Consider the following 16,846-nt stretch of genomic DNA (forward strand, 5'->3'; position numbering starts at 1 on the left):
CTTGGTGGAAAATTAGTTGACCCTCTGTGTTTGGGTCTATATCTAGGTTTCCTATTTCCCTTTATTTATATGTCATTACTTAAGCCAGTATCACACTGTCTTGATTATTGTGTTTTGTAGTAAATCTTGATATCAGATAGTGTGACCCCACCCTCCACCTTGCTTCTCTTCTTTCAATATCATTTTGCCTATTCTAGTTTCTTTGCATTTATATATGAATTTTAAATCATCTCATCCATATCTACAAAGACATCTGCTAAGATCTTTTTTTTTTTTTTTTTTTAATTTATTTTTGGCTGTGTTGGGTCTTCGTTTCTGTGCGAGGGCTTTCTCTAGTTGCGGCAAACGGGGGCCACTCTTAATCGCGGTGCACGGGCCTCTCACTATCGCGGCCTCGCTTGTTGCTGAGCACAGGCTCTAGACGCGCAGGCTCAGCAGCTGTGGCTCACGGGCCTAGTAGCTCCGCAGCATGTGGGATCTTCCCAGACCAGGACTTGAACCCGTGTCCCCTGCACTGGCAGGCAGATTCTCAACCACTGCGCCACCAGGGAAGCCCCTGCTAAGATCTTGATTGGGATTCCATTGAATCAATGTATCAATTTGGGGAGAATTGACATTTTAAAAATACTGAGTGTTTTCATTATGAACATAATATAACTTTCCGTTTACTTAGGTCATCTTTAGTTTCTCTCAGTAGTGTTTTATACTTTTCATTGAACATATCTTGCACACATTTTGTTAAATTTGTACCTAAGTATTTCATGCTTTTGTACCATTATACTTTTTAAACTTTAATTTCTCATTAATTACTAACATATATAGATACAAATGATTTTCGTATGTGGACCTTGTATTCTGTGATTTTGCTAAATTTATTTATTAGTTCTACTAGCTTTTCCTGTAGATTCCTAAGGATTTTCTACATAAATAATCATGTTATCTACAAATAAAGACATTTTGGCTTCTTCCTTTCCCACCTGGTTGGTGTTTCTTTTTCTTGACTTACTGCAGTGGCTAAGATCTTTAGTACAATATTGATTTGAAGTGAAAGCAGATATTATTAACTTGTTCCAATCTTTCTTTTTTTTTTTTTTTTTAAATTATTTATTTATTTATTTATTTATTTTTGGCTGTGTTGGGTCTTCGTTTCTGTGCGAGGGCTTTCTCTAGTTGCGGCGAGCGGGGGCCACTCTTCATCGCAGTGCGCGGGCCTCTCACTATCGCGGCCTCTCTTGTTGCGGAGCACAGGCTCCAGTCGCGCAGGCTCAGTAATTGTGGCTCACGGGCCTAGTTGCTCCGCGGCATGTGGGATCTTCCCAGACCAGGGCTTGAACCCGTGTCCCCTGCACTGGCAGGCAGATTCTCGACCACTGTGCCACCAGGGAAGCCCCCAACTTGTTCCAATCTTAAGAGAGACATTCACACTGATGCTGTAGGGTGTATAATGTTACGTAGGTTTTTCATATATACCCTTTATCAGATTGCAGATGTACCTTATTTATAGTTTGCTGAGAACTATATTGCTTTTTCTGCATCTAATGAGATGATTGTTTGGGTTTGTCCTTTTAGTTTATTAAGTAAAGTCATTTACATTGATTTTTGACTATTGAATTCATTCCTGGAATAAACTTCACTTGGTTGTGATGTATTATCCTTTTTATAAAGTGCCGGCTGAATCAGCTAAAATTTTGTGAAGGATTTTTATGTCTGGTCATGAGAGATAATGGTCTCAGGAATAATATTTTTTTTCTTGTGATATTTTTGCCTGGTGTTGATATCTGGGTAATTCTGACTTCATAAAATGAGTTGGAAATATTTCTTCCTCTTCAATTTTCTGAAAGATTTTGTGTAGAATTGGGATTATTTTTTCCTTAAATCCTTGATAAAATTCACCAGTGAAGTTACATGAACTTGGAGTTTTGCTTCTTGGGAAGGTTATAACCTATGAATTCAATTTCCTTAGTAGATATGGGGCTATTCAGGTTGACTATTTCTTTTTTCTTTTTTTTTTTGGCCTTGCCACGCGGCTTGCAGGATCTTAGTTCCCTCACCAGGGATTGAACCCAGGCCCCTGGCCATGAAAGCACCGAGTCCTAACCACTGGACCGCCAGGGAATTCCCAGGTTCACTATTTCTTTTTTCTTTCTTTCCTTTTTTTTTTTTTAATTGGAGTATAGTTGATATACAATGTTGTGTTAGCTTTGGGTGCACAGCAAAGCAAATCACCATACATATACTTATATCCACTCTTTTTTAGATTCTCTTCCCATACAGGTCACCACAGAGCATTGAGTAGAGTTCCCTGTGCTACAAAGCAACAGGTCCTTGTTAGCTATCCATTCTATACATAGTAGTGCAGGTTCACTATTTCTTTTCTTTTTAATTAAAAAAAAAATTTATTTATTTAATTAATTTTTTTGCTGTGTTGGGTCTTTGTTGCTGTGCACGGGCTTTCTCTAGTTGCGGTGAGTGGGGGCTACTCTTCGTTGAGGTGTGCAGGCCTCTCATTGTGGTGGCATCTCTTGTTGTGGATCACGGGCTCTAGGCGTGCGGGCTTCAGTAGTTGTGGCGTGTGGGTTCAGTAGTTGTGGCTCACAGGCCCAGTAGTTGTGGTGCACGGGCTTAGTTGCTCCGCGGCATGTGAGATCTTCCCGGACCAGGGCTTGAACCCATGTCCCCTGCATTGGGAGGCGGATTCTTAACCACTGCACCACCAGGGAAGCCCCAGGTTCACCATTTCTTGAGTGAGCTGTAGTTGTTTGTTTTGCAAAGATTTTGTCCATTTCATTTAACTTGACAAATTTATTTCAGTAAAGTTGTTCATTTAACTTACCAAATGTATTTCAATAAAGTTGTTCAGGGACTTCCCTGGTGACGCAGTGGATAAGACTCCACGGTCCCAATGCAGGGGACCTGGGTTCGATCCCTAGTCAGGGAACTAGATCCCACATGCATGCTGCAACTAAGAGTTGGCATGCCACAACTAAGGAGCCTGCCTGCTGCAACTAAGACCCGGCACAACCAAATAAATAAATAACTATTTTTTTAAAAGTTTAAAAAAAAATAAAGTTGTTCATAATACTTTATTATTATTCTTTTCATATCTTTACACTCTATAATGATGCTCCTCTTTCATTCCTGATATTGCTAATTTGTGTCTTCTCTTTTTTCCCTGATGAGTCTGGCTAGAAATTTATCAGTTTTATTGATCTTTTCTAAGAATCAGCTTTTAATTCCATTGGTTTTGTTTGCTGTTTTATTGATTTCGGCTGTCTTATTATTTATTTCTTTCTGCTTGCTTTTGGATTTAATTTGCTCTTCTTTTTCTAGTTTCTTACTAGAAACTAGTTTCTAGTTTCTTTCATTGATTTTAGGCCTTTCTTCTTTTCTAACATAAGCATTAAAGCTATACATTGGGAATTCTGTGGCGGTTCAGTGTTAGGACTTGGTGCTTTCACTGCTGGGGCCTGGGTTCAATCCCTGGTCGGGAAACTAAGATCCTGCAAGCCATGTGACACAGCCAAAAAAAAAAACTATACATTTTCTTCTTGGCATTGCTTTATCTGCATGTTTTTTTTTTTTTTAAATAGGGAGCATTTTCTTTTTTTCTTTTTTTCTTTTTTTTTTTAATTTTATTTATTTATTTTATTTATGGCTGTGTTGGGTCTTCGTTTCTGTGCGAGGGCTTTCTCTAGTTGTGGCAAGCGGGGGCCACTCTTCATTGCGGTGCGCGGGCCTCTCACTATCACGGCCTCTCTTGTTGCGGAGCACAGGCTCCAGACACGCAGGCTCAGTAGTTGTGGCGCACGGGCTTAGTTGCTCCGTGGCATGTGGGATCCTCCCAGACCAGGGCTCAAACCCGCATCCCCTGCATTGGCAGGCAGATTCTCAACCACTGCGCCACCAGGGAAGCCCTCTATCTGCATGTTTTAATGTTATGTTTTCAATTCCATGAAGGTCAAATATTTTCAGATTTCTCTAGTGATTTCTTCTTTGGCCCATGAATAATTTAGAAGTGTGTTGTTTAATTTCCAAATATTTGGGGATGTTTCAGATATCTTTCTGTTACTGATTTCTAGTTGAATTCTGCTGTGATCAGAGTATATAGTTGGTCCTTATTATTTGAGGTTCCCTGTCTGTGAATTTGCCTACTCACTAACATGTGTCATAACCCCAAAAGTAATACTCGTGGTTCTTTTGCAGTCATTCATGGACACGTACAGAGTGGCAAAAGATTTAAGTCTCCCAACGCACGTGTTCCCAGCTGAAGTCAAACAAGGCACTGTCTGCCTTCTCATTTCAGCTTTTATAAAACCAACAAGTGTCCTTTCCATGGTCTGTTTACTGCCACGTTTTCCTCATTTTGTGCTTTTTGTTTGTGATTTTGCTGTTTAATATAGTGAGAGCTAGGAGTGGAAAAGAATTGAGTCAGAGTGAGGGAAAATGTCTTTAAGGTTTCTCTTTACTCCCCCAGTAAGGAGGCCTTAGCAGAGGTACCTGAAGAAGACCTCGGTTGAAGGTCCCATATAAAGAGACTTAGGAATGAAGGCACATGGGCTCGGAATGAAAATGTGTGTAAGAGCATAGCCAGTCAGGGAGACCTGAGTCATTGACTGCAACTCCCATTAAAGACTGCAGTGCGTTGGCTGGGCACCAAGTCTGGTATGGGAAGGACAGCTTTCTCCATGAGGCCTGCAAGGCCTGTAATTGCCTATGCTTGGACCTGAAATATCACATAGGTTTTTGGCTAGGGGCTGGACCCCTCAATTTCTGCAGATAGTCATGTGGCCATAACAGGTGTTTATAATTACCTATTTCTACTACCCGTTCCATATTTCCTTTGCCCTTAGGAAGTACATCAGCTGGTCATGGTTCTTTGTCTGGTATGGTGACCTTCATTCCTAAAAGGTCTGGGCCACTAGCAGTCCTGCATGAATTGGGTTGTTGTAATTTTCCACTAACTAATTGTAGGTCACAGTAGCCCTAAGAGACACCCCAAGAGATCTCCCATATTTGAGACATACTATCCCTTACCTTCATTGTAGTAGCAACCCAACTTCCCCTGGTAATCAGGATTAATCACCCCAGCCAGTACAGTAATCCCTTCTCTGCCTGTTTCAGAGGCATGAAGAGCCCCAAGTGGCCAGATGGCAGTCTCATCTTCCATTTCAATAGAATCATTGTTACGTCTCCTGATGGACTTTGGAACTAAATCCTCTAGACCAGCAGAACCTAAGGTTGTAGGACAGAAGCACATTTTTTGTTGGTAGATCACTAGGGGTAGTAGCAGAGCCATCTCTATATGTACTTCTGGATTCCTGGACCCGTGAATCCTTGCTATGGAAGAAACGACACCGTATATTGGAGGTTGATTTAGAGCCTATACAGGATCCTAGATGATACTGCCCTAGCCTTACAAAGTATTACCACCTACCTAGTGCTCTGAGTCTTTAAAAATCTATTCCACCATTCTGTCAATCCAACTGCTTCACGGTGATGGGGCACATGGTGAGATCAGTGCATTTCATGAGCATGGCCCATTGCCACACTCCATTTACTGTGAGGTGAGTTGCTTGATCAGAAGCAGTGTTGTGTGGGATACCGTGATGGTGGATAAGGCATTCCATAAGTCCACAAATGGTAGTTTTGGCAGATGCATTGCATGCCAGGAAGGCAAATTCATACCTGCAATAAGTGTCTATTCCAGTAAGAACAGAGTGCTGCCCTTTCCATGACGAAAGCAGTGCAGTGTAGTCAGTCTGCCAGAATGTTGATCACCTTGGGAGAATCCTGGTATGAGACAATCAGTGTTGGTCTCTGCTGCTGATTGGGCACCGAACAGTGATTGTACCCAGGTTGGCTTTGGTGAGTAGTTGTTGCTAAGCCCATGCACAGCCTCCATCCCTGCCATCATGGCCACTTTGTTCATGAGCCCATTGGGCAGTGACAGGGATGACTGGGGAAAGAGGCTGACTGGTATCCACAGGATGGGTTATCTTTTCCGCTCGATCATTAAAATCCTCTTTGAGATCACCCCTTGTTGACCATTCACATAAAACACAAATATTTTCACATTCTTTGCTGAGTTTTCTCTTTCCCAGTCAGCTGGTCATAGGGAACTTCCATGAGGCCATAGGTGCAGGCTGAGAGAGAGAAGGAGGAGTAAGGGTACTTTGGCCACTTCCTCATGCAACTTGTACCTTTAGGGTCTGCTCAAGCCCAGTCTCATTTATACCACTTCCATTTGATAATGGAGTGCTGTTGCACACACCCAACTTTATGGCTTAGTGGGTTAGACAACATCCATTTCATGACAGGCAGCTCAGATCACATAGTAACTTGTTGGCCCATGGTTAAGCTTAGTCTCCACTAAGGCCCAGTAGGAAGCCAAAAGCTGTTTCTCAGCAGGATAGTAATTATTAACAAAGGATGGTAGGGCTTTGCTCCAAATTCCTAAGGATCTGTACTCCGATTCGCCTATAGGGCCTGCCAACGACTCCAGACAGCATCTCTGTCTACCACTGATGCTTCAAGCGCCTTCAGATCTGAATCGTATGGTCTAAAGAGCAGAACAGCTATTCTTGTCCTGAGCCCAACTCAAAACTAGCAGCCTTCGAGTTACTCAGTAAAAGGGCTAGAGTAGCACATCCAAAAAAGATGTTGCCTCCAAAATCCACTAGGTGTTGTGCCTGTTTTTTGTGGTAGGAGGGGCCAGATGCAACAACTTATCCTTCACCTTAGAAGGAATGTCTCAGCATGCCCCATACCACTGGTCCCCTAGAAATTTCACTAAGATGGATATGTCTAGAGTAGCTGGTACTTCCAGCTCACCAGGTCCATTCAGCATAATATCATCCATGTAATGAACTGGCATGGTATCTTGTGGAAGGAAAAGGCAATCAAGGTCCCTGTGGGCTGAATTATGACTTATGGATGTAGAATTGATCACTCCTGAGGTCAGACAGTAAGGGTATATTGCAGGCCTTTCCAGCTGAAAGCAAACTGCTTCTGGTAGTCTTTACTACCAGCTATCAAGGAAAAAAGCACTTTCCAGATCAGCAAATACACAAGAGGTAAAAGGAGATGTGTTAACTTGCTCGAGCAATGAAATTGCATCTGGAGTACCAGCTGCAGTTGCCGTTACCACCTGATTAAGTTTAGCGTAGTCCACTGTCATTCTGCAGGAGCCATCTGGTTTCTGCACAGGCCAAAAATACGTAAATTGCATGAGGATGCAGTGGGAATCGCCACTCCTGCATCTTTCAGGTCCTTAATGGTGGCACCAGTCTCTGTAGTCCCTCCAGGAATGCGGTATTACTTTTATTTTACTATTTTTCTGGGTAGAGGCAGTTTTAGTGGCTTTCACTTGGCCTCTCCCACTATAGTAGTCCTTATTCCACAGGTCAAGGAGCTAGTTGCTGAGGATATCTATTTCAATCATGCATTCTGGAAGTAACCAAAGGATGAGTTCAGGAACCACTAGGCCCACTGAGATAGAACTGAGCTAATAATCCTTTTATCACATGACCTTACAAACCCCTGCCGTGTCTGGTGGATCACAATAACATTTTGAGTCTTTTGGAATTACTGTCAGTTCCAAGCCAGTGTCCAGTAATCCCCCAAAAGTCTGATTATTTCCCTTTCCTCAAGGTAAATGACCATAGAGTCCCTTTAGGGAAGATTAACAGTATAATTCCCTCAAGGAGCTACAACCTCCCCTTTATTCAAGAGGTTCTGGGTCTTTAAACTGGCTCATTTCTGAGAATTGATGAGGGCGATGACTTTCTCTTTCCTTTCGTTTTTAAAAAAAATTTATTTATTTTATTTATTTTTGGCTGCGTTGGGTCTTCGTTGCTGCGCGCGGGCTTTGTCTAGTTGTGGGAGTGGGGGCTACACTTTGTTGCGGTGCTTGGGCTTCTCATTGCGGTGGCTTCCCTTGTTGAGGAGCACGGGCTCTAGGCGTGCGGGCTTCAGTAGATGTGGCTCGCAGGCTCTAGAGTGCAGGCTCAGTAGTTGTGGCGCTCGGGCTTAGTTGCTCCGCGGCATGTGGCATCTTCCTGGACCAGGGCTTGAACCCATGTTCCCTGCATTGGCAGGCGGATTCTTTTTTTTTTTTATTGATTAATTGATTGATTGATTGATTGCTATGTTGGGTCTTCGTTTCTGTGCTAGGGCTTTCTCTAGTTGTGGCAAGTGGGGGCCACTCTTCATCGCGGTGCGGGGACCGCTCTTCATCGCGGTGCGCGGGCCTTTCACTATCGCGGCCCCTCCCGTTGCGGGGCACAGGCTCCAGACGCGCAGGCTCAGTAATTGTGGCTCACGGGCCCAGCCGCTCTGCGGCATGTGGGATCTTCCCAGACCAGGGCTCGAACCCGTGTCCCCTGCATTATTGGCAGGCAGATTCTCAACCACTGCGCCACCAGGGAAGCCCCTGGCAGGCGGATTCTTAACCACTGTGCCATCAGGGATGTCCAGTGACTCTCTTTGGTAATTCACGTTATTCTTACATTTACTAGACCTAGAATTCTTCTGAATCCAGTGGGCCACCCATCATCTGTTTCTTTCCTAGGAATGCCATGATCAGCTAGCCAACGCCATAGGTCTCCACAAGTCAAACTATTCTGATTACTATTTACTTTGGCTCTGCAATCCATTTTGGTAACCATGCCCCATTTGCTTTTGGCAATTGAGTGTTGCTCCTTGGCCCCTGCCACCCCAGAATCCCATTATCCCCACTGCATTTAGGGATCCTAGTTGATGGTAGCAGTTCCCACTGTAATTTCTGACCTACAGAGAGGAGCAACCACAGAGCTCTTCAAGGATGCTGGGACTCCCCTCCTAAATTGATTTCTCTTGGTTGTGGTGAAAGGTGTGTCCTCTGACCCTTCCAGGGGTGCTGAGCAGGTCCAGCATGATAAATCCACACTAACATTCCAGTTTCCTTAAGCCTTTTAATATTTCCTCTACTGTACCACCATGGTTCTGGCATTTCGGCTTCGTTCAGTACTGCTTTTTTCTATATGTCCCATCTGTTCTTTGTTCCTTTTTTCTTCTTTCTGCTTTCCTCTGGATTAATCTTTTTTTTTTTTTTTTTTTTTTTTGGGCCGTGCCATGTGGCATGGGGGATCTTAGTTCCCCGACCAGGGATTGAACCCATCTGCCCTGCAGTGGAAGTGCAGAGTCCTAAACACGAGACTGCCAGGGAATTCCCCCCGGATTAATCATTTTATATCTTCACTATTGGACTTTTACTTTGCTTTACCCTTTTAATGGTTGCTCTAGGGTTTACAGCATACATCTTTTTTTTTTTTAATTTATTTATTTTTATTTATTTATTTTTGGCTGCGTTGGGTCTTTGTTGTTGTGCACGAGCTTGGGGCTACTGTTGCGGCGAGCGGGGGCTACTGTTCGTTGCAGTGCTCTGGCTTCTCATTGGGGTGGCTTCTCTTGTTGCGGAGCATGGGCTCTAGGTGCACGGGCTTCATTAGTTGTGGCACACGGGCTCAGTAGTTGTGGCTCGCGGGCTCTAGAGCGCAGGCTCAGTAGTTGTGGCACATGGACTTAGCTGCTCTGCGGCATGTGGGATCTTCCTGGACCAGGGCTTGAACCCATATCCCCTGCGTTGGCAGGCGGATTCTTAACCACTGTGCCACCAGGGAAGTCCAGTATACATCTTTACATGTAATCTGTCTTGATATATCATTTCACATGTAAGGTAGGAACCTTAAAAGGGTATACTTTCATTTCCCCCCATTCTGTTGCTATTCTTGTTATACTTCTGCATGTATTATACATTCCTTAGCATATTACTATTTTTGTTTTAAACAATTATCTTTTAAAGAGATTTAAAAAATGAGACAAGATTCTTTTCTGTTTACTCATATATTTATCATTTTTGGTGCTCTTTATTCTTTGTACAGATCCAAGTTCCCATCTGGCTTGATTTTCCTCCAACCTGAAGAACTTCCTTTAACATGCTCTATAGTGTAGGTCTGCTGGCAGTTAATTCTCTCACTTTTTGATTTGTTTGAAAAAGTCTTCATTTTCTAAAGGTATTTTTGATAGGTATAGAATCCCAGATTTCCATTGTTTTCCTTTTGGTACTTTATAGATATCTACATTGTGTTGTCACTTGCATAATTTCTGAGGAAAAGTCTGTTGTCATTTTTTATCTTTGGTCATCCGTATATAATGTGTCTTCTCCACTCCTACCCCAATCCTCCCCAAACTGCTCTCAGGTTTTCCCTTTATTACTGATTTTAGCAATTTATTTATGATGTGCCTTGGTGTGTGTGTGTGTATTAAATGTTTGCTGTGCATGGGATTCATTGAGCTTCTTAGATAGTGGGCTTGGAGTTTTCATCAAAATTGGAAACTTTTTGGCTGTTTCTTTAAATATTTTTCCATCTCCCCTACTGCTTTTCTTTTCTTTGTTGTTGTTGTTGTTCAGGGTGATTTTTTTTTAATTTTTATTTTATATTGGAATATAGTTGATTAACAATGTTGTGTTAGTTTCAGGTATACAGCAAAGTGATTCAGTTATACATATACATGTGTCTATTCTTTTTCAAATTCTTTTCCCATTTAGGTTATTACAGAATATTGAGCAAGGTTCCATGTGCTATACAGTAGGTCCTTGTTGGTTATCTTTTTTTTTTTTTTTTTTATGTGGGATCTTCCCGGACCAGGGCTCGAACCCGTGTCCCCTGCATTAGCAGGCAGATTCTTAACCACTGCGCCACCAGGGAAGCCCCGGTTATCTATTTTAAATATAGCAGTGTGTACATGTCAATCCCAAACTCCTCATCTATCCCTCCCACCCTCCCATCCCCCCGGTAACCATAAGTTCATTCTCTATATCTGTGAGTCTGTTTCTGTTTTGTAAATAAGTTCATTTGTATCAAAATTTTTTTTTTTAGATTCTGAATACAAGCAATATCATATGATATTTGTCTTTCCCTGATTTACTTCATTTAGTGTGATAATCTCCAGGTCCACCCATGTTGTTGCAAATGACATTATTTCCTTCTTTTTAATGGCTAAGTAATATTCCATTGTATATATGTACCACATCTTCTTTATCCATTCATCTGTCGATGGACATTTAGGCTGCTTCCATGTCTTGGCTATTATAAACAGTGCTGTGGTGAACATTGGGGGTGCATGTATCTTTTGAACCATGTTTTTCTCTGGATATATGCCCAGGAATGGGATTGCTGGATCATATGGTAACTCTATTTTTACTTTTTTAAGGAACCTCCATACTGTTCTCCATAGTGGCTGTACCAATTTACGTTCCCGCCAACAGTGTAGGAGGGTTCCCTTTTCTTCACACCCTCTCCAGCATTTATTGTTTGTAGATTTTTTGATGATGGCCATTCTGCTTGGTGTGAGATGATATTTTATTGTAGTCGTGATTTGCATTTCTCTAATAATTAGCTATGTTGAGCATCTTTTCATGTGCCTCTTGGCCATCTGTATGTCTTCTTTGGAGGAATGTCTATTTAGGTCTTCTGCCCATTTTTTGATTGGGTTGTTTGGTTTTTTGATATTGAGCCGCATGAGCTGTTAGTAAATTTTGGAGATTAATCCCTTGTCGGTCACATCATTTGCAAATATTTTCTCCCATTCTGTGGGTTTTTTCGTTTTGTTTATGGTTTCTTTTGCTGTGCAAAAGTTTTTGAGTTTGATTAGGTCCCATCTGTTTATTTTTGTTTTTATTTCCATTAGTCTAGGAGATGGATCGGAAAAGATATTACTGTGATTTATGTAAAAGAGTGTTCTGCCTATGTTTTACTCTAAGTTTTATAGTATCCAGTCTTACATTTGGGTCTTTTATCCATTTTGAGTTTATTTTTGTGTATGGTGTTAAAGAGTGTTCTAATTTCATTTTTTTTACATGTAACTGTCCAGTTTTCCCAGCACCATTTGTTGAAGAGACTGTCTTTCCACCATTGTATAGTCTTGCATCCTTTGTAGTACATTAATTGACCATGGATGCGTGGGTTTATTTCTGGGCTTTCTATCCTGTTCTATTGATCTATATTTCTATTTTTGTGCCAGAACCATACTATTTTGATGATTATAGCTTTGTAGTATGGTCTGAAGTTAGGGAGCCTGATTCCTCCAGCTCTGTTTTTCTTTCTCAAGATTGCTTTGGCTATTTGGGGTCTTTTGTGTCTCCATACAAATTGTAAGATTTTTTGTTGTAGTTCTGTGAAAATTTGATAGGGATTGCATTGAATCTGTAGATTGCCTTGGGTAGTATAGTCATTATGACAGTACTGATTCTTCCTATCCAAGAACATGGTATATCTTCCCATCTGTTTGTGTCATCTTTGATTTCTTTCATCAGTGTCTTATAGTTTTCAGAGTACAAGTCTTTTGTCTCCTTAATCCCCTACCCCTTTCCTGAGACTTCAGTCTCACATATTTTAGATCACTTGATATTGTCCCAAAATGAAGCTCTGTTTTTCTTTTTCAGTCTGTTTATATTTCTCTTGCCATGTATTCAAGTTTCCTGATCTTTTTTTCTTCACAGTATAATTTGCTATTAATCCAATTGCCTATATTTTTTGTTTCAGGTATTGTTTTTTTCTCATATTTAGAAGTAATATTTGATTCACTGTTACATCTTCAATTTCTCTTCATTATGTTTCTGTTTTTCTCTGCCTTCTTTAACATATGGCATGAATTTACAATAACCTTTCTAACATTGTGTCTGCTTATCCTATCTTTTCATTTCTGCATCTGTTTCTATCGGTCAGTTTGTCTCCTAGCTTTAGGCCATGTTTTTTCTTGCTTCTTTTCATGCCTTTATGTTGGTTCTTTCCCTGGCCTCAGGTAGTTTCCTCTCATGCGTGTGCAGAATGATACTTCGCCTGAGTTTCAAGGGGCCCCTCTGTAGATCTCTGGAGCTCTCCTTTTGTGTAGCAACTGCTCTCCAGTATTCTTCCATAATTCCAGCATTACATTATGACTTTTGTGGACCCTGTGTACTTTTGTTATTCAGAAGTTTGGGGCTTAGTTCATTTTCTTCCTCCTCCATGGAGGCTGAAAGTAGGGCAAATGTCTTAAGGGGGAGAATGGTTGCATATTGTTGCAGGCTTCTCCCTCTACTGGGATTTTGTTCCCTACACACCATAAGACGGCACAAGATCGGCTTTTCAACCTCAGCCACCTCTCGCTCCAGTGTGGCTCTTACAAGCTTTTGATTGAGAGCCTGGTAGGTGTCTGTTTTCATAGCTGTGTGAAAACAGCCTTTGGCTTTTTTGAGTCTTTGTCTCCTGCCTCCAGCAAGTTTGGTATCAGGCTCTGCCTCAAGCGAAAAATCAGGTGCATGTTTTTGGCATGTCCCTCTTTCTATACAAGTACTGCATGTGCTAAACATTATGACACTGTCAGAGATTTCACTCTAGCTTCCAGCCTCTTGCACCACCTTAGAACTTCACAAATGTTCCATGTGGGAAAACTAGCTTTGCGTTTGGTTTCTTCTAGTACTGACTTGTGTGTGACCACCAAAAACTCTGATCATTTCATTTTCCCTCAGTAGCATCCTTCTGCTTGAGCCAAGTCCAATCTTCAGCCCACGCCCAAAAGCATCATGTACCCCCAGGAAAGACAATGTCCAGCAATCATCAGTTCACATTGGACAGGCTCTTCCCTCTCTGGAATTCTGTTCATATAACCTTTGTTGCTTCCACAGCTCTCCAGTGTCTTTACAAATGTGATTTTGCAATTGATTTTTTGTTTTCCAGTTTTGCAGCAAGAAAACAGGCCTCATGAGACATAATACATCCTACTCAGAAGTGGAGGCCAGACTTAAATAGGGCTTAAGACTTGTTTTCTACCAAGAGGAGGTTGTTGCACCTTCGCTCAATGTGACTTCTCTTTTTGAGTCCATAGTTCATGACATTGCCACCTACCAGTCTCTAGTCAGACTTAGAAAGCTGCGCTGAAAGTGGGTGCTGGAGCCTTTGGCTTTGGCCTGCCTGGGTTTTGTCCACCTGGGACTGACCCAAGCCTGATTTACATTCCAGTCTGTTGTGTTCATCTTTACAGGACCAGGAATAAAACCTCCAGAAGAACGGACAATTGAATACCTAGAAGAAGTTGCAATTACTTTTGCTAAAGGACTAGCTGATAAAAAGATCTCTCCAAAGAGAGACAAGGGATTGGTAGAAAGTGAGTGTCATTATTAAAGAACTAAGGCAAAGCTTCTTTCCAGTGAATTTAATTTTATTTTCTATAAATCCGAAATGAGGAAGAGGTAAGTGCATTATTTACTCTTAAGTGTAAAGTCAACCTTAAAGGATGCAATAACTCTGCTCTAGGCTCAAGTCCTGGACCTTACACTGGTTAAAGACATTTTTTTAAAACTTTTTATTTTGGAAAATTCTAAATAATACCGAAATAGAATAATGTAGCAGTGTAATAAACACCCATGTACCCAACACCAAGCTTTAATATTTATCAACTAATGTTTAAAGAAGTGCTTAGGTTGAAATTTAGATTGTTTATAACAGAGTAAAGAGCAGTTCTTTCAGATAGCTAGAATCACTGCATTTTTATGGAGTTTACAGAACAAACTAACAAGGGAGACTGGGCTCTTTCCAGTAAGGATCTAAAAGCATTTTACCTTACAGAATTGACATCGTATGCCTTGAGTATTCCATTTGTCAGGCAACAGATTTACAAAAAGGTGGAAGAAAAAGTACGAAAGCAGACCAAAGGCCTTTATCCTGCACCTCTGAAAATAATTGATGTGAGTCTTTACCCCATACTCCCACATTTCTCATGCTTCTTCCCTTTGTCTAGAGCAGTACTCTTTATTGCCATTCAGCACCATGTTTGCCAGTACTAAAGTTCTTCATGCTGCTATCAAAGTACTTACCAAAAATAACACAAGAGCATAGCAAGCTATGAGGATTTATATAAATGGATATTTGGGGAAAATTAGTGCCAGGCATACTTTTTAGTTGATGAGCTTAAAATTACCAGTTATAAACCAGGAAAGGAACCTATGTCATATCAGTATAACAAAGCCAGTAAAATATTGGACATTAATTAAGAGGTAGTTGAAACAAAATTAATGGCTGTATTCTGTCCTTAGTCAAAACCATTGTCATTACCTAAAATGTCTCATTGACTTTCCATTGCCATAATTATGAAAAAGATGTAATGATATAGAGAAGTTCTGGAAAAGATCAAGGAGGATAATTAAAATGATCACAGAGTTGGAGAAACATCTGTCTAAAGGTAGACTTTAAAATTTATAAAATCTTCAATCTGGAAAGTCCAAGATCAAAAGAGCAATAATTGAAGACAAGATCAATAATCAAAGATTTCAGAATTGGAGAATGAATTAGTCAACAAGTATATTTTGAGCCGAAGACGCCAAAGTATATAAAACATGAAACGTGGTCCCCTACTTCTGTTCACCTCACACAGTCTGGGTTGGGGAGATTAAACACATATATGTGGTAAGGCAGATGGCAGGATGCGGGTGGTATGCAACTGCATAGGGTTAGCGCCAGCTAACTGGGACAGAGGAAGATTGCTAAATTCACTGAGGAGGGAACGATCCCTGAAATTGTTAGAGAATACATGATGAGAGAGCAGTGCCAGGTAGGATGGGCATTTTGAGCAAAGTTACAGAAGCTGGAAAGCATGAGGCTCTTCAGGGAACATCAAATCAGATCAGTTTTTGTAGGAGGATAATGCAATGTCTTCAGAAAGGCAGACCGAAGGTAGATTTTAAAAGGTAGACAGTAATTAATTAAGAAATGTGATCTTTGTCCTATATAGATCATAGAGAACCGTTTTCATGGCAGTGAGTAAAAATGGATTAGAAAGAGAGACAAAGTAGAGCAATGAACTAGGAAACTATTCTGGTAATTCAGACTTGAAGTTTGAATAAGACCCCGAAATAGAATAGTAAAAGCAAAAATACGAAGGTAGTAAGAGACTTGCCAAAGAGCGTTAGGAGTTAAGGTTTAGAAGTGTTGAGATTAGGTATTCAGGAAATTCAAGCAACGGTAGTTTAGACAGAGAAGTCAATTAAGGATATAGATTGATTTATTTGTTTTTTTGTTTGTTTTTTGTTTCTTTGTTTTTAATCACCATTAAATTATGGTGATTGAATACAGGGTTATTTCTTTTATACTTGCTATTGTCCTTAGGTTAGTACTTACCCCAAATGTTAAATTGAATTTCATGGAGTTCATGATTAATGTGATAAACTAAATGATGTTCCTGAGGAAGAATAAATAGAGGGAGAAATGGGCTGCAAGTGGAACTTTGGGGACCTGCCCACATTTGGAGAACAGGAGAGGAGCTGGAAGAATAATTCAAGCAGGAGGGAAGGGAGTTAAGAGGAAAAGGTAAACCTATTGGACTCAGAAAGGGGTGATGACAACTCTTTCTCTAACAAAATAACAAGATTCAAAGGATAAGGAGGTGGAGTTTGAGCTGTGGCACCTCTGTGTTCTTTTCCTATTCTGACTTCTTAATTCTCTTTCCTTCTGTTTTATTTCCTTCCATTTTATGCTAGGTTGAGCAGTAGCCTCAGAGATGGAGAATTAAGTCAGTCTTAAGCAATAAGGCGCTCAATCCTCTTCTCTTTCTCACTCCAGTCTAGACTTTTGACTTACTCTTTGAAGACTAACAACACTAGCAATTTTTTTCAGCATTACTGTATATCTTGCCAACCCATTCCAACAAGGAACAAGTACTTTATATGTTTTTTAGGTAGTGAAGACTGGGATTGAGCAAGGGAGTGATGCTGGCTATCTCTCTGAATCTCAGGTAAAGTTATTTCCTTTCGGTGTTTTATTATTAGAGACAG

At 40.9% G+C, this 16,846-nt stretch overlaps 1 protein-coding gene across 1 annotated transcript in view; it reads left to right on the top strand.

Annotated features, from left to right (window-relative positions):
• Positions 1-16,846, top strand: part of HADHA (hydroxyacyl-CoA dehydrogenase trifunctional multienzyme complex subunit alpha) — a 48,322-nt gene that overhangs the window by 13,518 nt on the left and 17,958 nt on the right. The window contains exons 8-10 of the mRNA XM_007191274.3: positions 14,062-14,184; positions 14,646-14,764; positions 16,750-16,806. Of these exons, the coding sequence (XP_007191336.2) occupies positions 14,062-14,184; positions 14,646-14,764; positions 16,750-16,806 (299 nt within the window). The remainder of the gene's footprint in view (positions 1-14,061; positions 14,185-14,645; positions 14,765-16,749; positions 16,807-16,846) is intronic.

This window comes from Balaenoptera acutorostrata, chromosome 12 (genome assembly GCF_949987535.1).
Source record: "Balaenoptera acutorostrata chromosome 12, mBalAcu1.1, whole genome shotgun sequence".
In the NCBI taxonomy this organism is placed as follows: domain Eukaryota; kingdom Metazoa; phylum Chordata; class Mammalia; order Artiodactyla; family Balaenopteridae; genus Balaenoptera; species Balaenoptera acutorostrata.